Source organism: Aphelocoma coerulescens, chromosome 2, assembly GCF_041296385.1.
Source record: "Aphelocoma coerulescens isolate FSJ_1873_10779 chromosome 2, UR_Acoe_1.0, whole genome shotgun sequence".
NCBI lineage: Eukaryota > Metazoa > Chordata > Aves > Passeriformes > Corvidae > Aphelocoma > Aphelocoma coerulescens.
The window spans coordinates 52,473,007-52,493,606 of NC_091015.1; the positions used below are offsets into that span (position 1 = coordinate 52,473,007).

At 41.3% G+C, this 20,600-nt stretch overlaps 1 protein-coding gene across 3 annotated transcripts in view; it reads right to left on the bottom strand.

Annotated features, from left to right (window-relative positions):
* CPNE4 (copine 4) overlaps window positions 1-20,600 on the bottom strand; it is a 242,059-nt gene that overhangs the window by 111,190 nt on the left and 110,269 nt on the right. For all 3 annotated transcript variants that reach the window (XM_069007457.1, XM_069007456.1, XM_069007455.1), the window contains exon 3: window positions 7,189-7,368. In XM_069007457.1, the coding sequence (XP_068863558.1) occupies window positions 7,189-7,368 (180 nt within the window). The remainder of the gene's footprint in view (window positions 1-7,188; window positions 7,369-20,600) is intronic.

Genomic DNA, 20,600 nt, shown 5'->3' on the forward strand with positions numbered 1-20,600 from the left:
AATGGCATTTCACCTGTATAGGTGAATAATGAAAGACCAATTTAACCACAGGCAGCAGAAGTAGCTCTGCCTCACAGTGTAAAAATTCTTTCTCCTACTTCATGCATTGCTCTTTAGCCTGGTTTGTGACAAAGCTTGATTTATACAACTCTGATGTGCTTGTGTTTATCTTGCTATCTATCCCCCAGCTGCTTTTGAACCCACCAAATAGTTTTTGTGAATGGTGGCACATAGTTGCAGATGCACCAAGCACACTACATTTCAACATGAAGAGAGACCAGACGTTACATAAATGCTGGCGACCGCACTCCACTCTCATGGACAAAAAGGTTTGGGAAATGCATCACAGATACTGAGAAATCACTTCAAGAGAACAATTTTGGATGTATAGGTCTCCAGTGAAGAAAGTTTCATTCTGTCTAACTGCTCACAGAATTCTTGTTCCTCGGTAGAGCCAGTTTTAGTGCTATAATCATCCTCTCTGTACATATGATTCCTTCTGTACCATACTCACCATTCTTCAAGATTTCTTTTGTTTGCTATAGTATTGTTCAGCTCAAAGTCTATTTACAGCTGAATTATACCTCTCCCTTTGTTAAAGACCTGTACCTGAAAATAGTCAATCAAAACAGAACACTGAGAAAAAAAGATACGTCTATCACAAGAGGAATAATGTTATTACAGGAAATATCTTATCAATAGCTTAAAAGGTCTTTGAATTTAATTAGTGTGTAGAGTAGCAGCCCTTTTAGAATTAGTCATAATAATATCTCGTGATAATAGCAAACTAAATTTTAAATTACTTTTCTAAAGACTGCTACAGTAATTCATACTAAAAGATAAAGCATGCGAAAACAAAGCAGTAGAAACTGTGCAAGAAATTTCATTAACTATAGCAAGATTCATCTAGAACAGGAAATCTTGCAGCTTCAGAGATCATGCTGCAATGGCAAACCAAGAGCATCCTGGGGATAACTGAGGTGCTGAAAGGGTTAGGCAAAGTTAGGGAGAGTACTGTGTTCATTATTTGCTTCTGCTCTGAGTCAGTGCAGGTAGAAAATGACATTCACATCCAATAAAATACATTATTCATCCCACTAATGAATTGAGTAACTTCATTTGGAGGAGATCAAAGGCCAAGTATTTAAAGGTACCTAGATACCTAAGGAGGCACACAGACATCTAATGAGATTTAGGAATTCAAATACCTTGAAAAAACTGGTCCTGTGTCTTTTGAACCACAGAAGCCATCAACAGTCTGTTAAACAAATATTCTCCTGCGACCTGTTTCAGTTTAATTAATTCAGGTGCAATCATGACTCTTTTAGCCTTTCTCTAATTCAAGAGCAAGGGGATTTGCAATGGCTGAAATTGAACTAATAATCAGTCAGCTTTTTCAAGTGCATAATCTGCTAATGACATATATTATTAAAAGCACACGAGAAACAATTATGTTCATTACCAAGAAGGAAGATTTTCAATCCAATTTGTACACAAATGTGTGTATGGGTAATTTTAAGTCTCAGAATAATACTTGAAAATGTTCTTGACAGGAAAAGATTTCCATCTCTGCAGTTCTCTTCTGTTACTAGCTGAGCAAATAACAGAGTAACAATATTTTAACACTTCTGTAAATTAAAAGAAACTAAACAAGGAATGGAATCCCAAATTTGAAAATAGCAAAGTCCAGCCATGGTAAGTAATGGAAGAAAAGCCACAAAGGCTATTCCCACAAAATATGTCACAGAGAATAACCCAACCCACAGAGCTGGGGTGGTTCACAGCATTTAAGAAATAAAAACTTCACTGGTTCCCACAATTTAATGATGTTGCATGCACAGCTGACTAGTAATTAAGAAGGTCTTGGCAATGTGAGTTGGTTTAGTTCTCATCAGAAAATGGCTATTCATTGAAATAGTTCTTGTGAAAAGAACAGACTAAAATTTCTGGGTGAAACTTCAGAGGTAAAAAGTCTTTCTAAGCCACCCACTTGATACTTATTTACTGCGTGGTTAAGAAGTTAACTTTGACTATTAGAAAGTTTGAGCCCTTGAGCCCTTACTGTACTAAATGATGCAATTTCAATGTTCTATAAAATTAATGGAATATAAATCTGAATGGTTCCAATAAGAGAGCTTTAGAAGCTCATGGCATATGAAGGCACTAACATATAAACAGAACAGGACCTGGATTTGGGGTTTTGCTGTCTGTATTGGGTTCATTTCCCCACAGCAGCCCTCACAGGTCTGTGCTGTGCCTTGGTAGTTGGAAAGGTGTTGATAACACACCAGGGTGTGGCTACTGCTGAGCAGGGCTGGCACAGCATCAGTACTGTCTCTCGACATTTCCCCCCATCAGGGGGCTGGGGGTAAGAAAGATCCTGGGAGGCCAGCTCACCCAAATTAATAAAAGGGATATTCTACACCATGCACCCCAGCCAAGGTCAAACCACCGCACTACCACCGTTGAATATCACGAAAATCAGACTGTTAAATTTCTGACTGTGCTTTTCCATCTAATATTTTTTTCCCCATTGGTTTTTTTTCACATACATAAACCTATCAAATAAAAATCAATCTATCTCCTGACATTCAAACAATCACAGATTTTGTGAGCAACCAAAAAGCAAAAGAAATACAAAACCCTCAGTGATTACGTGGGGATTCAGTTGGAGGTGATTAGTCTGGGTGAATGGAGTGCCTGAAGACTTTTCCTAGGAACAAGGAAGAGGAAAGAGAAAAAACAAAGAGGAAAGAGAAAGGAAAGAATCTACTCTCCATAGTTACAGACAACATCCGTAAAACCATGACCAGGCATGAACTGATTCATAGCATCTAAAGCACCTGTAGGACAGCAAGAGGTCACCTTTACAGAGGGACACCCCAACTAATATATTACTGGTTGTGATTTCACTGCCTATCTCTACAAAGCCGTGCAGGTGCCTCAGCTTGCCAGTCCCTGTGCAAAGAAGAGCAACTATTTAGAGTGAATCAAAGAGTTAGAAGATTAGTGGGCAGATGCACAGCCTGATGGAGCATCCCAAGCCATTTCGGCTGAAGCAGAAATCACAATGCCAAACCACTGCTCTACCACAACACTCCCACTCCAACCAATGAGAGCTGTCATCTACAGCAGCAGCTCAGGAAGGCTGATATTACTGCCTTCCTCCCTAAGCAAGACCAGCTGAAACTAAGTCATCTCTGCTCTGGTTATTTTTACTTTGCAAATCCAGGCTTTCTTTTGCCACTTGAAAGCTACTAAAAGTATTTGCAAATGTTTCCATGTGATATAGGAGTGAGGGTTCATTATGACTCTGCTTACGCAGAGGAAGGCATCACCATTGTGAGGGTGCCAAACACTGGGACAAAACCCAGAGAGGCTGTGATAACTTCATCCTTGGAGACATTCAAGACTGGACTGGACAAGCCCCTGAGCAATCTGCTCTAATCCATTTTGAGCAGCAGATTGAACTGGAGACTCCAGGGATACCTCCTCACTTAAATTACTTTATGATTTGAACAGGAAGAGCACACATTCCCAAATGTCTATGCCACTTCCTTTTGTGGTACTTCAAGTAAACCCCACTAAGGATTTGCTCCAGACACACCACCTGGAGCAATGCATCCAGTTTTGGGTCTCCAGAAGAGTGCCATGGAGCAGTGGTCAGAGGGCTGGAGCACCTCTCCTCATGGAGACAGGCTGAGAGAGTTGGGGCTCGGCCTGGAGAAGAGAAGGTTCTGGGGTGACCTCAGAGCACCTTCCCGTACCTAAAGGAGGCTACAAGAGAGCTGGAGAGAGACTTCTCACAAAGGCATGGAGTGACAGGACAAGGGGTGATGGCTTTAAACTGAAAGAGAGTGGATTTAGACTAGATATTAGAACTAATTTCACTATGAGGGTGGTGACCCTTTGGAACAGGTTCCCCAGAGAAGTTGTGGATGCCCCATTGCTGGAAGTGTTCAACGCCAGGCTGGATGAGGCTTGGAGCAACCTGGTCTAGTGGAAGGTGTCCTTGCCCATGGCATGGGAGTTGGAATTAGATGGTCTTTAAGGACCTTTCCAACCAAACCCTGTTGGGATTCTATGAATCTGATTTCACAAATATGCTCCCACTTAAGAATAATTCTTGTGAGGTTACAAGCAAAACACATACAGTTTTCTTGCTTAAATAGCTACCATATGACTGTACAACTTCATTGTTACACCCTGGTATTATTAGATATTAGTTTTATGCATTTAATTAGAAATAAAATGCAAAATGAAATATAATAACATATTTTTAAAAAGTAAAGTCTTTAGTTATGCACCTTAACCTACCATTTAACAATGTCACTTTAATTAAACAATTCAACAATTAAACTGTAGAGAATTTGTTAATATTCTGCCAATCTGCACATTACCAGGACACTCAAGAAGCTGGGAAACTGAAAGAGCCACTTAAAAACACACACAAAAATCCCCCCATAACACCTCACACTAAGCCTCCTCCTGTCAAACCCTTCCAGAGATAATCTGCTATTGTTTTGTTTGAAAGGGTGACGTTTGAGTGTGATGGACCAAGCAAATCACTTTGAGGAAATGTCTCTATTTAGCATGCTGACATTTATGTAACTACACTCATCAGGTATCTATCTATAACCATTTGTTCTACTGTGTTTAAATTCTGTGGCACTGGAAATTCCTGTTGACGAATCTGCTCTTCACATCCAGGTATGACTGACTGCATGCCAGGATGCTGCCAACCACAGTATTTACCAGCAGAGGCGCAGAATTCACTTGTCCTGGCAAGAGCAGTATAAAGAAATCCTGCTGAAAATCCAGTGGGATGTCTCTGAACAGTGTATGGCTCAGGATCTAACAACCTATAAGTCACTGACCTTATCACTCTCTTGGAACACAGATTTATTAAAACATTTGGAAGGAGATTAGGGAGACCTTCCAAAGGAACCCATTTTTCATCATTCGCACCAAGACCCCAAATTTCTTACAAACAAATACCTATTGGGTAGGCTACATGTGGGACTGAGATCAGAATAAAGAGAAAAGTCACTCCTCTCTGTGAGCTTACTGTATAATTGTGCTATTGTCTTTCCCAGCATTTATTATTCCTACTAATTTTGGTTTGAATACAAGTATTACATGATTTGGGTAAACATGCAGGTTTACCACACATCTAAGTGATGATCTACAAACAGGTACAGGTAGCAGTGAATCTCTTAGAGATCAACTATTACCTAGAAGAGAGCAATAGAAGTTGACACTTTTATGGGAGGTGGGAAGTGCATCAGTCTCTCAGAGTATGCCTAAAAATCTACAGCCTTCCTGGATGTCTCAGATAAGACCTACTTGCAATGGGAAAGTGAATTGGGAAGCAGGCACACACTCTCACACAAAATTCTCTTTTATTCAGGCATTAATGTAGAAAAGCAAACTCATGTCAAAATTATCTCAAGAAAAGCCATGGGTCTATTATCATTATTAAAAAAAATGTTGTAATTACAACATACAGATAAGCAAGACTGTAAAGCTCCATATGTATAGCCTGTGCTGCAGGATTTTCACAAAGGCTTTACTTGGATGACAATTCCAGTGCTACTATTTTGAGGGGTTTAAAATCAGTTTTAAATTGAAAAAAGGTTAAAAACTAGAAAAAGGGGGGAGGGAACACCACTAAAAAATGTCTAAGTACAGATCAGAGTCCTCCAGGCTACATTACTATGAACAGAATTCACACTGTTATTTTTTCTTGGTTACCATTAAAATCACACTGCAACCAACCCAGCTGTGTGCTATTTATAGAGATCAAATCATTATAAAGACATTTATGCTACAGGCAGCAGCAGTGACATTTTTTCCCCCTTCTTTTTCAAGCCAATTAAGTGAGAAGAACATTATAATAACATTTTGTTTTGTTTCCCATTCCCCTTGGTGTTATAGGATAGCTTATTTTCATTGATTAAGACCACAAGAATTCTGTCAAAAGGAACAGACTTTAAGTATCCTAAATACCAGCATCTTTATTTTGAGCTTCCAATTTAGTAAATACATATATTTCATATTATTTCTCTGTCTGAGAGGACTTTTCCTCATCCAGCATGTTTGGCACAATAACTTTGGTAAGAAAATCAAAGTGATTCAGGTGTGGTGGGGCTGAGGGAGGAGCAACAAAAGGTGAGAAGACAGGAAACAAAAGCACTGCAAAATCTTCCATGACAAGCTATCATGTTCAGAATACAAACTTATGTGGAAGCACTGCAAAGGAGAATCTAAACAAAAGCACTTCCTGCTCTTGGCACACAAGTTACCACAGCATGGAGAGCAAATTTATATTCAACTCAGTGAAACTTGGCATTGCCATTATGGACAGAGCAGAAATCTGTGTTGTGAAACCATGCATGACAAAAACTTTGCCTGAAATAAACTGTGATACCTGGGACCCTGTAGGGTGCTACCAGTCAGCAGTATGGGAATGCACTACAGAGTTGGCTCTGATGACCTCTAGATACTGATCTTGTGGGTAGGACTCATCACCCTTAAGTTTAGTAATCGAAAAAGTTAAGTATCTCCCCTAAGCCAGCTGTCTAGACTGTCTTGACAACTGATGAGGAAAGACGGGTATCTCCTGAAGACAATTTATCCTAATCTACGATAGGTGTCTCAGAATGAATCAATTGTTGGAACTGTCTGTTTCTCTCCACTGAACCAAAGATGGAAATCAGAAGAGTAACTTAGTCTAGACACCTAACTTTTGGATGACTGAGAGTCAGGGAGATGAATCCAACCCTATCTCTCTATTTGCCACATCACCAGGCACTACCCCATGTGAATAAAGTATATTTTTAAGTGTTTCTTGGACTTGGAACTTGCTGTAAATCCCATATAATGTTAGGAACAACAACTTTCTCCTAAATCAGTCTATTTTCCAACACTGGTCTAATGAGCACTGGCTTTCACTGTCCAAGGCCAATCACTGATGCTCCATTTCCTATAAGCACTAGCTGACTTGACGCTGTACTACAGTAGTAAAACAAACCAGCAGAAGTTGTCAGTTACCCCATTCAAAGCACTGATTAAGAATTTTGCCATGAATGACAAATCTCACCCATCAGTCATTCAACAAAGCAACATATTTCATATATATATACAAAAAAAATGAGCAACGAGGGGGAAAATGGCAGTGACACTTACTTGTCCAAGAGTGCACTCCATGCCACCGAGAAAATCTGCTTCCTTCAGCCCGTTGTGATTGCTGCTAATGTCATGGACTTCAAACCGCAGTCGCTGCACCTCTTCAAAATAGAAGTCCACTGTGAACAGCTTGGAGAAGACGGGATTTATACAGGTTCGAATCACTTCTGTCCTGTCAACCTGTCAATTCAAAAAGAGGTCACATGAGTGGCTTCTCTTTCTACCACTGATGGACAACCATGAGCTCCTCAAATACACTGTGCTCATTTATCAGGACTGACAGCTGGGACTGTGACCACAGACAGTCCTGTCTGTACTGTCAGAGCAGCTGCTGTTTCTTTGCTGGGCTGACCACAAACACAAGATAAGGCCACCTTCCCTTGCCTCTCCCTTCCAGCAAGTCTTTGGCAGAATAACTGAGAAACAAACTGTAGAATAAATACAGAATTTACATCTCCAGCAGCCGAGTGATACTGGTTCATCAAACTAAATGGAAAAGAGAGTAACACCACCAGTAATAACTTATTTCAGACAATTTGCATGATTAAGAAGTGGAGAACCGGAACCACAGCAACAGCTTTTCTTAAAAGTATATAAATTTTTGCATGCTGTTAAGTTGCATCCCAAGAATCTGATGGGTTATACTGTTTATTCCTACCTCTGAGTCTTAAAACTTTAAAGAAACATCATTAAATCTATATTGTTATTTCTTTTTTAAAAAAAGTGTTCATAGAGTACTTTCTAGTTCTCTTAAAATGTAGTACTTGGGTTTCTTATTTTTGAAATAGGCCTTTGCTATTTTTCATTATGATGCATCATTGGTGACAACGTAAGCAATGAAGCAATTTCCTTTTTTCCACTCTCTTTGCCCTGGCACAGAAAAAAACTTAATAATTCTGTAAGATTAAAGGAACTGATCCTGAAATGAAGTAGGACTTGGGCACATCAGTCACTAGATAGGAGGTGGCTGGTGTGCCATGGAACAGACAAATTAAATTGCTCAGAGGAAGAGTGATGAGATCCTTTGTCTGATTCCTGCTCAGGAACATCTGTTGTGCAAAAAATGACAGCCGCTTGCTTCACTTTTCAGAGTTTATAATGCATTAGCCTTTCTAGTAGTTATCGGCAAGGACGCAAAGAGTCAAGTAAATCAAAAGCAGGAGAAAAAATGAACAGTTCCTGGTAGAACATTTATTTTACTGCTCATCAAAGGTGTCAGATTGACAGCTCTGACAGTTGAAATCCTTTAGCAAATCATCAAACAGATGCTACCAGTCATGGAATAGACCCAAACCAGTGTTACCACTGCTGCCTTCTCACACAGCTGTGTCAATGTGCTCTGACTATGCCAGGATGAAACCATCACAAAAAGGAAAGCAACCTTACTTACAAATTCATTCTTAATGTATTTGCTTAGACTAGCTGAAAATGATGGGTTTGGTATCAGTCATGAAAAGAATAATAAGAATAATGTAAGGTGAGAAAGGATACCAGCTATCTTTATTCAGATGCTGGTCTATCTCAAAAATTTTTGTTATCTCCACAATCAGCAATCAGTATGACTCCACCATTACTGCTACAACTAGAAATATTTCTTATGTCAGATAACGATGACTAATCAGTTCACTGAGATGCTCCTGAGATCTCTTCTAAGTGAAAAGTGATGTGTTTCACTTGCAGAAGAGTGGTCATTTCATGAACTAGTGCTTCAGCAGCCCCAATAATCAAAACATTTAAATGACTGGTTTTAAATTTTTCTTCATAGCCATAGCAATCTGCTGAACTCATTCCTTGCAAGTGTATAAACTGTTAAGTGGCATCATTTTAATTGCTTCATTGGTACAGCAGATCTCAGGCAGTAACTGAAGTTTCTGTTATTGTTTCACCTCATCTCTTCCTTTCTGCTGGAAAGGGTTCTCCACTGTGAAATACATCAAGATTTACACTTGCACTCAACACAGGTTAAATATGTGGCTGCTCAAGGGAGTAAAGTGCCTAAAAATGGAGGCACCGTTCTGCACACAGGGACATTAAGAATTTCAGTCTCACACAGAGATAAGACATTGTTTGCTTTTTCCAGCCTGTGATTGACTGACATCCTTCCCTTGACAGACACCATACTGAAATATAGCCATTTCACTGAATTTCCCCAGTCTCCCCACATTATTGAGATGATACATCAAGCCAGCATGTCAGAGCATGGGATTAGGTGAGAAAAATCTGTATAGAAAGAAGCAATGCCAACAGCTCCACAAGCCATATAAAATTCTTTGTGCCTCTCTCAGCCATCAGCAACAGCATTAACCCCTGTTAGTCTACCTTGTCTCCAGTCTGCTTTGTCAGCATGTTTCACTGTTACCCTACTCCTTGGCTAGAAAGTCTGGAAGGGTCCTCAGCATGGGAAGCCAGGCTCCATTCCCTGGCTTTGATTACTGTGTAGCAGGGCTAAGCACTGATAACCAGCTGGAGTGACTCGTGATAAAGAAGCAGTGGCAAACAGAACAGCTCAAAAAATTACCCAACTCTCATGGAACACCCTGGTTGGAAGATGCTTTATAAACACAAGGTATAATCTCCACTTGACTCCTGCCACTGTTTAAAGGCTGTTCTTTCTTGAGTATTCCTGCTCTCACATTCAATCCTAAAGCCTTAATGCTCTCTTTAGAAATACTGGATGAGCATGAAACCTTAATGAAAACTGGTGGAAATATTATTGCTAAGTGCAGTTTCATGCTGATAACCATCAAAAAGCTCATGATCTACAGGGCTGCAGACACTTACAAAAAAACCCCAAAACAAACTAACAAACAAAAAAACCCCAAACCAAACCAAAAAAAAACCCAACAAAAAAACCTGACCTGGTTTTAACCACAAGTTATCCTAATACCTGCAGGACCTGTTTCATTTCAATCAAGATACAGTGTCATCCTCCATGCTGACCCAAAACACAGGTTCACAGCAGTCTGACAAGATATCAGCCTCAAGCCATATGCCCTTAATCCTGCTGTCACCCAAAATTACTTGCAGCACTTCCACTTATATGGATGATGAAGGCTCAAATGCTCAAAGAAAACACAGTTTAGCTTTGCCCAGCCTCATTAATTGAGCACTCAGGAAGTTACAACTCTCAGCATGAATGTTTTCCAAAACATAATGAAGAACACTAAATCTCCATTACTTTTGGGGAAGACAGCTTTAAAGTCCAACAACAGTATGTTATAAGCAAGTGGAACTACACTTTTGGTCTTGTTGCAGAAAACCCTAATCCTGACAACAAGCAGATTTTTCAACAGGACATGGACACGGGTCATGTCCACAGCTTTAGGATTTGCTGATGCCTGACATATGAGCCATCTGTTATTTTGGGACTTTGCTAGAACAAGGAATTTCTCCAACTCACTGAAGCAGAACAAATTTTCAAAAGAAACAATTGACAGCTACATGCACCTTCGGGCTGTGTCAAGAGGTAAAACTGACCTTAAAAAGAGCAGTGTTCATCTGACACCCTGATCCGAACATCTGCTTCGTGGTGCAGCTTCACCTGCACTTTCCCTTCAAGGACAATTTAAACAGAGAAAAGGACTTGCATCTTCACCTCCTGGGACGGACTCACACTGCTTTCCCTCTTCATCTCTTTAGGTCCTTGTCACTTCACAGAAGGTGGCGCCCTGCTGAGTAGCCAGGATTACTTGGCAGGCCCATCTGGATGCAGCCACCCTGTGAGCTTCCCCTTGGGGAACTATGAATGACATACAAACACCAAAGTTGGCAACCACGGTGCAAAGTGCCATCTCAACAGCAGGAATTAAAATATAGGAAAGAAAACGGGCCTTCTGAATCCTCTTGTCAAACTTGCAGGGAGTTGGAAGCTGGGTTTGAAAGCTGTTTTCTTTCTGTACTGTTGACATGGACGGACAGTTGCCAGAAATGTTTGCCTGTCTCCCTGTTTACTCACCATCACTGCTGAAGAACTGCAAAACTGTCTTTGCAGTCAGATAGCATCAAATTAAAGAAGGCACAAAGGACAGAAGAACAAATACTAAAATTCAGGCTTCTTATTCTGTTTATACCTTTTGTCTGTGACCTGTTGAAAAGCAGTGAGCTTTGCAGAACTGCAGAGCTTTGCATGTGGTAAACGTGGTATCTTCAGTGAGGAAACAGTTCCTCATCCTAGAAAAAAATTCACTGACAAAGAAGTAATTCAATGGTTGAAGTATGGGTTCAGGATCTCCACTCCATCTTTCATCGTTAGTTGAGAAGTGAAGCTGAGGGAAAAGATCCAGACTGAGGGGGATTTATCTTCTATCAAAATTAGATGAAGTATAAGCTATTGCATATACAAGGATGAACAAGGATTATGTAGAAGCTTAGTGTCACCTGGTATCTCAGGCTTTTAAGTGATCATAAAAACAACTTTCTCATTATGTCCTTGGGAACCAGTAAAATGGGGAATTGTCTACAGGGCCCAAAGCTCTGCACCTCAAGGCCATGCTTCCATGTTTAGCACAGATCTGTTATGTGGAGAACTCCATGTCCCACACAGATAATTGGTACCTACCTGCTCTCCACTGTATTTCTAGCAAACATACAACTAGCAGAAAAGAAACACATCTTCACTGGTTGTTTCTTGGCATCTTTGAGGTGAAGAGCAGCCAAGGGCCATGAAGAATTCACTGTGTTCTCACCAAAAGGACAATTGGGGGGGGGGGGGGTGGAATTTTAATCAGGTTCATGAAATAGCACAGCAATGATACAGCTGCCTCAAGAACTAAGGAAGATCTTTGGTCTACAGAACTATGGTCTGAAAATGTATACAGGAGCTGCAGTTTCTTCAGTGTTTGTATAAATCTAGTTGGAGAGTCATAAAAATGCAAATTCCATTAAATAGAGAATGTGTGTGCTACCAGAATGTGTTTTTTGGTGGCTGTTACATTTTTAGCAATTTCTTAGTCCAACAAATTGACCCACCATTCCCTATACATTGTACAGGCCATCAAGGGAAAACCAACAGGCTCTATTTTCTGCAGAAGTCATTATAAAATGCTGATTAAATCTGGTAGAATCACATTTGTCAGCTGAGATGAAAAAAAGTACAGAGGTGAAGAGGTAGCATTATTTTTAGGTCACCTGAATTTTAACAAGACTGAAAATTTCCATGATACAGTACCTTACCTGAAAATTTGATACCAAGCAGAAAGCAATTTGCACTTTGCTTCGTGGTTTCTGAGAGTCATTAATATATTTTTTATTATTAACAGTGCTTTCACAGCATCACATTTCTATCCCACAAATGATAAGTTATTGCAAAGGTCACCATAATTTATAGCCCTTGTTTTGAGTTTAATTGATGATTAAAAACAGTGGAAAGAAATTAGCAGATCTTTAATTCTTTTCAGGCTGTAGAGCTCAAGGCTGAGCAAAATCTTCTCAATGTCAGCAGAAACCTTTTGCCTCAGGCTGGCTTGAAGAGAAGCACTTAATGTGAATGGTCTGAAAATTATTTACAATTAATTTATTTTATTTGTGTATCTATATAAGTATTAGATAGCTTGTAAACCTCCAAGTCACAACCACAAAGACCTGCTTTCCAGCACTGGAAAATTAATATATAGAAACAGCCCAGACAATTGAAATTACAGGAAAACTAGGATTATTATTTTTTAGTTAGAAAGTTCTTCATTAAGAAAGCCCACTTCTCTGCTAAGAGCCACTGACCAGCTTGATTTCTTTTACTTTCTCAGTTACTTCTCATTGTTCTGAAGCAGGAAGCAGATAATTTATTATATAGAATATGTAAAAATTCCGTGAGAAGTTCACGGATGGAGTTGCCTTATGTGCTCATAAGTTTTAAAAGAAGAGAGAAATGAGATTGTTGATAGGTACTTGCATATGGTTTGTCTCATTTGCTCAGAAACAAAACACACAACAGCTGTCACAGTCACTGCACAGTCACTCTGTATCAGCACTTGAGAGCCTGTACTGACCCTTGGCGGACTTGAAGCCTGTGCAGGTTTCAGAGTCTCATCTGAGCAACTCAAAGCTCTCGCAGCTAGAAAACATGAAAAAACCTTTGGGTGCAATACAGGTTAATACCAGTGCCAGGCAAATTGTGGTGACATTGCTAAGGAGAAGAGTGGGGAGTTTCATGGGATTGGAAACAGTGATGCTCAGTTCCCAGGATTATGTAAGCAGGACCTAAATTAGTTGAGAGCCCTTGTGCCAAGAGAATCACTGGTTTTCCAGAACAAAAGAAATCTCTGAGGAAGCTACAACAGTCCCCTTTAATTTTCAGACCATGTACAGTTGTTGCAACTGATTTCCTTGGTAAGTCTAGGCTTTCTAGGCCTCATAAAAATATTGGAAAGTGCATAGGTATCCCTCCCACTCATTGTCCTTTTGGAAAGCTCAGATACAAGAGAAAAAAAGCAAGTGCTCTGCCAGTGCATTAATGCACAGTCACACTGTTCCTGACTGTGCTATCTACCTGATCTTAGTTTACACTCCCTCTGAAAAGAAACACCTTTGTTTCATTCAAATAGTTCTAGGAGTTAGAGAACACCAAGTCTTCTCAGCTTAATGTTATGAAACCCAAATATTTTGGGCCAGAGTGATAATTTAGTCACTGTATGGACTGCTATGAAAGCAAACAGATTAAAATTGTTATCTTGTTGGGAGACTTTCATGTAATTCCCTTGGATCTTTAAGTGTTTTCCTGGTAACATGGTTGATGGGACTCCAGATGCATCATATGAGTCATACCCATTGTGTCCCTAAAGTACAGAGATGATTAGGCATTTCACAGGGCAAGAGTGTGCCACCGAAGCATGAACTTGGGTTAAACAAGAAGTCAGGTTAAACAGAGGTTCGATAAAAATTTTGCTTAGAAATGTTTGAAAATAAGCCAGCTGCTCCTCCTGGACACCAGACCAAGGTGTCTGCTCTGATTTAGACCAGAAACATGAACTTTCATCTCACACCACCGGGGACCATCTGAGCTACCAGGCCACTGGTTATTTCACATGGCTCCCTCTGCATTCTGTTTTCTGTGCATTATAAAATAATACTCTCCCATAGAAACACATTACAACCGTGTTCCACCACATAACTTTAACTTTTCTGAATTAGAATGCCTTAAAATGCCCCATACAGCCTTCAGTTTTCTTGACACATGAAGGCAGTGCCATAGCGCTGGAGGCAGGGGAATGCTGGCCGACCCCCAGTAACATCAGTCTCACCAGGGAGTGTGTAAGGGCAGGAAGGGACACCAGGACAGCAGCACCTCGGGGTCACACTGTGCTGGGCTACCAGCGAGCCCCAATTGCACACACACACATCACTGACTGATCCCTGACCTGCCCTGGCCTCTTGGGCTCTCTCTGTCTCAGCTCGGCTGCCGGCACTGCTCTGACTCTTCTCTGTCTGCCAGATCCGTACGGGGAAGCACTGATGGGAAGAAGCAGTGGTGAACTCATAGCCCAGCAAGTCCAGGCTCAGGGATGCTGAGGAAAACACATGAGCTAGTTTTAATTTGCCTCCTGTGAATTTAGATTTGACATAAAGCGTGCAATAGCAAAGAACTCCAGCCCTGACATTTCAACTGAAGGAAACAGAAATGCTGCCACTTCTCTGAGCCCAACTGCACAACTTCCATAGGGAAGAACTGTAAAACATGAAGCGTTTTCCCACCTATTGACCTTGAGCTGTAAAGGACCATACTTCTTGCACCAGCTGCAGCACTGTGGATATTCAAGCCAGTTTTGAAAAGCCAGTTGCAGAACATTTCAGTGAATCTGAAAAGCACAGTGTCTCTTTAGAGCACATCCATAAGGCAGCATAAATTAAGGTCTTTTCAATGAACAATGATTAACTGGACTGAACAGTGAGAGGACCATGATAACAAGGCGAGATAGCACTAAGTGTCTTTTCCAGAAGATATTTTACATTATCTTATATTTAACATGGGAGCACTTGTAATTCTGAATTTTTTGCGTAACATTTTGAGTCCTGCTAGAGATAAGAAGGACAAGTCTGAAGAGAGAACATCAAATCTGGCATGCATAATAGATTTGGGAAACTTCTTGACAAGCCGTGGAAATTCCTGCAAAGAGCACAAGGATTCAATTTCATGGATTTAGCCTCCAGGGTAGGCTTCCCCCTGGGGTTTAAAGGGTCTCAGTCTTTTGGCCCTCACTATCCCAGTACAGAGTAGTGCTCATGCCTCAGCAGAGAACCCATTCTTCTGTATCCCTGCTTAAGCCATGAAGTTGTCTTCACAATTAGCTGTGAGATGTCACTCAGCAGTGACCTAGCACAATACCCTCTTGGGTGCTGAAAAGTTTAGGCTTACATTTCCAAATAACTAGTTTCTTTTATGATCTTTTATAAAATGATTGAACATCTGCACATACACTCTCCTAGCGAGGAAGCCCAGCAAACTCCTTGACTCCCTCTGCACAAGGCCAGCAGCTGCAGGAGCTGATATTCTGGAGGTCACACCTTCCAGAGTGACCATGGCAAGGCACCAAGTTGAGTTTTGGAGCAGCAGCAAGAGTGCTGCACTCTCATCTGCACCAGATTACCTCCCGCAGGGTCATTAAATAGAGACAAGCAGTGATTATGCCAAAGCCCTTTATCTTTTTCTGGTAAGATTTCTGAGCCTTAACAATCACATAAAATTGGCGACTACAGAATTTTTGGAATAAAAGAGTGCATCTTCTGAGGAACTCAGCAAATCCTGACCCAGCCATAAGCAAGACAGAAGGACCTCATAGAAATCACTCAGTGGCAGGAGATATCCATGGACTCCCTACGTATTTAAGAAGTGCTCAGCAAACACCACAAGTGAATAATGACCTGCATCAACTCATGGGATAAGGTGCTAAAACTCATTCAGATGTGATTACATTGGCATAAGAAAGAAGAATTAATTTTTTCACTGAAAACTCTTGAATGGTACCTGCAAGCTGAGCTCTGAAGCCTCTATGCTAGGTCTTTCTCTACTTGATATCACAGATGCAGCCCAGACATTCAGAGACGATGATGACTGCCATTGACTATTCCACAACCTTCATTTCATGTTGAGAGCTTCAATCAAACCCTAATGTACATGTCCCTGAGGACACAGGCTTTCTGTAGAGGACAAAACTGGTCCTTCAAAGTGGTAACAAAAATATTCACGTATTTTACCATTTAGGTCCACTTTCAACTTGCCATGAATTGCTAGCAAGCAGTTTAGTGCCTGGCAGCCATCTGAAAGTCAGAGCACTATGCAGCCATTTGGAAGCTCTTCAGCCATATATTCTCCACACAATGAGTCTTGGGAATACAGGTCTTCATTGAAGCAGTTTCAATTTCATTGTTACTTGGTTGCTCATTTTTACTCTGCTTCTACAGAGAAACAGAGTTTTGTTGCTTATTTCTGTGCAAGAAGGGAGAGTTTTTTATGTTTCAAATACTTGGCTGCTTTTCCCCATACAGATGATATTTTAATGTCTCCCAATCAGCTAAATTTTAAGTTCTTTACTTTAAAAGGAAATTATTTTGAATATTCTTTTGATTCACAATGCAATACATGACCTTGCCTGCATGATAGCAACAAAAAATATTACAATGGAATATAGTTTAAAATTTATTAAGTACCTGATGGTTGAGTTTTTCAAATGCCATTGCTTGGGAATCCTCAATTCATGGACAGAATACTGTACTCACCCAATTAGATTCTGCTACATCATTTGGCTACAAAGAAATCAATTCAAACTTACTCTAATCAGGATGCAAAGCATCTATTTGCTAATTCCACCTTTCATTACTCCAAAACTAACTTCCAGAATTAATTTTTAGTATAGCCAGGTAAACTCACATCATGGGCACCAGGCTTCTACAGCATTTACAGTCATGTTTCTTCTTTTCCTGATGTCCTGGAGAACAAAAGATTTATAAGATTGACAAATATGTTGTAGTGCCAACCCATTGGAACAGCAGGGCAGACATTTGCTGTTTCTGAGCAGCAGTTAAGCCTGCACAGAGATCTTTAGAAGTGTTCATGGTGGCACAGGATTGATCAGGAGAGAAATACAGCATTATACAATTCCTCAAGAATTTACATATAATTGAGAACAGAGAAACATCAGGTGATGGGATGATCTTTCCTTCCTGGGTATCAGCAGGGCTACATTATACTATGTAAGACGTCTACACCGCTTCAGTAATTTACTCTTTAATTAACTGACTATAAACAGTATTTTGATAATTTATTTATATTGAGAAAGATTTCCTGCCTCATACACCCACGTAAGTTAAGCATAACTAATATAGTTTCTCAGATGGGTTAATGAATTATGTCAATTGATATACGCCCAGTCAAGTTGTTAGTTGAAGAAATTAATTTTCTAACAAAGCGCTCATAATTAAAGATTTAATAATGTGTTTTTAATGTTATAATTCAACTGCTAAATCAATTACATCATGGAGGCATTAGCAGCAGGAAGACAATGCACTATTACACAAGATACACCGTGCTTTACCAGTTCTTCCTGATACTCCTATACCAGAAGTAACAATTTACTAGGTCCATTTTGAGTCTTCCCACACAACTGGGGAATTTGGACCATGTGTTCGAAAGACAGCCTAGAAAAATAACAGATTTGTTGTGACTAAAGTCCATTATAAATTACTCTCACTCTTTTTTTTCTTTTACACATGCATCTTATGAGGCTTCTCCATGTGGTTACCATTTGCTGAAGCCATTGCAGCCCAACAGCTTGATCCACTACACAGGAACATCAGTGGAAGCCTTTCTGTGAACTACTACAAAATCCAGGAAAATAGAGTAGGGCATTATTCTTCTCCCAGTTATACTCACAAGCACACATTCTGGTAATAAATAGTACAGAACTAATTAGAAGTAGAGAGCAAGTTTAGTTGAGTTGTATTACAGTGTTGCAGACAGCATCCTATCAGACTCCTGACTTGGGGCCTGTTTGGTTTGTACTGCAAGGATCCCAGTGAGCTAAGGTTGCTGGAAGTATCTGGTAATATCTAATTCAAAATGGTTTCTGAAAGCAAGTTGCAAGTTCCATGTAATCAAGCCTCATGTACATGCACGTTGGGGTCCCCCCCCCATGTAGCCCTGGGAAAGGGGCCCTGAGGGCACAGACACACGGGGTTTCCCTGCCCCTGGTCAGCCTCGTTCCCCATTGGTTGGTTTGTATTTCCCTGCGCGGGCAAGGACTCTTGAGTCCAGACTGTGAAGGTTCCTTGGCAGAGCCTGGCCATGTGGCTGGAGAAATAAACATCTCTGAAACATCTGCCAAGAATCCATCCATATGTGTTTCTTTTCCACGGGACTCCTGGTTTGATATAGGTGTGTTACAGTAATCCCCGCTGTAACAAATGGTGGAGAATTGAGAGCAGAACGATCCCCGATCCCGAAGGGACTGATTTGTGTGAGTAAACCCTAGAAACCTTGGATTCCTCTTCTTGGTTTTGTTTTGCTATTCCATATCTAAACTATGGAGGAACCGTGGGAAGACTCTTGGCTTTCAGAGCCGCATATGGACATTTATCTTAAACTTGAAAAGATTCTTGAAAAACGATTTGTAAATTTTAGCTTGATTCAAGCTCAAAAAGAACTGAAACACTTCCTGGCATGGTTGTTTAAGAACTTTTTCTCTGTTTCTTGGGATTTAATTCTTACCAAGGAGTTTTGGAAGACCGCTTGGACACAGTTAATTTTTGAGTCAAAATACATGCCAATGGAAGAATATTTTCGTGAATATTATTTAATTACTGAGACTGTTGAGCAATGTCAGCTGTGTCCTGGTGAAGGGAAGCCTGGCTCAGGGACCGTGCGACCCAGGCCACGTGCACCGAGCACTCTGTGAGCAGCAGCGAGGCAGTTCCTGCACGCGGGCGGAGCCACGTGAGCTGCAGTGCCAGTGGCGGAGCGGGGAGCAGCGGGACCCAGCGGTGCCTGCCCGGCCCCGCGCAGCGCGTGGTGGAGCGAGCCCCGTGAGCGCCCGAACGAGAGGGGCGGCGCGCGGGCGGCGGCTGGCAGCGGCAGAGTGGAGCCGCGCCCAGCCGAAACGCGCACTGGAGCAGGGCACGGGGGAGTCATCACTCGGGGACCCGGCCGAGATGCAGCGCCTGGCAGCGGCAGCGAAGCTGTGACCAGAGGAGGCGACGCACGGAGAACTGAGCGGCGTGCCCTGGTCCGGCCCGCGCGGCCCCGAATGCGACCCCGGGAAGAGCGCGCAGGCACCAGCAGCCCTGACAATTCCAACATGGGAGCGACCGAAAGAGAGAGCAAAGACACAGCGAGACAGATAACAGCGGCCACTCGGAAAAAGGAAAAGACCATAGTAGCTAAGATCTTAGGGACAGTGAAATGGTATAATGTTAAACAAAATTATGGTTTTATAACAAGGTGTGACAACCAGCAAGACATATTCGTGCATAGAACTGCTATTAAGAAGAATAACCCTGAAAAATGCATCCCAAGCTTGGGAGATGGAGAGGTGGTAGAATTCAAAATTATACAAGGTAGAAAAGGGTTACAAGCATGGCAGGTCACTGGGCCTGATGGTGTTCCTGTAAAAGGCAGTAGATATGCTAAAAATCGTAGTCCTGTTAGACAATATCTCCATTGTAAGCCCGCCCTACAGTCTCCCTTTCCTAATCCCACCTTTCCCTTTTACCCTATGTCCTATTACCCCCAGTGTATTCCCAATCTGTTTTTTCACCCATGGTTTCCCTCACAAAACCATACCTTTGCCAGTTGTTTCCCCAAAAATCCCTTTCCAATGCCGAGTGGGGGATGAAAAGGGGGAGGGAAGAAATTAAACCCTCTCCTGCCTCAGTTTCCCCACAAAGCATGCTCAGAGAGTCCTGTCTCCCTTCTGTCAGCCCTAAGATGTTCCACAGAATCTGTTTGGACATTTAAAGACTCAGGAGGGTGGCTTGTTTTGTTTTGAAACTGTTCTTGTTATGTTTATCCAGTTGTTTTCAATGTTAAGTTTTACATCTCTTTTATTAAAAATAAATGGGTGAAATGTCGGGGTCTCCCCCCCCCTACCATGTAGCCCTGGGAGAGAGGCCCTGAGGGCACAGACACACGGGGTTTCCCTGCCCCTGGTCAGCCTCGTTCCCCATTGGTTGTTTTGTGTTTCCCTGTGCGGGCAAGGACCCGGAGTCCAGACTGTGAAGAGTTCCTTGGCAGAGCCCGGCCATGTGGCTGGAGAAATAAACATCTCTGAAACATCTGCCAAGAATCCGTCCATATATATTTCTTTTCCACGGGACTCCGGTTTGATATAGGCATGTTACAGTATCCCCACTGTAACACATGCATGCTATCCAAAGATGTATAAGCTCAATCTGACACAACCACCATTTTCCTCTCCCTGAGAATGACT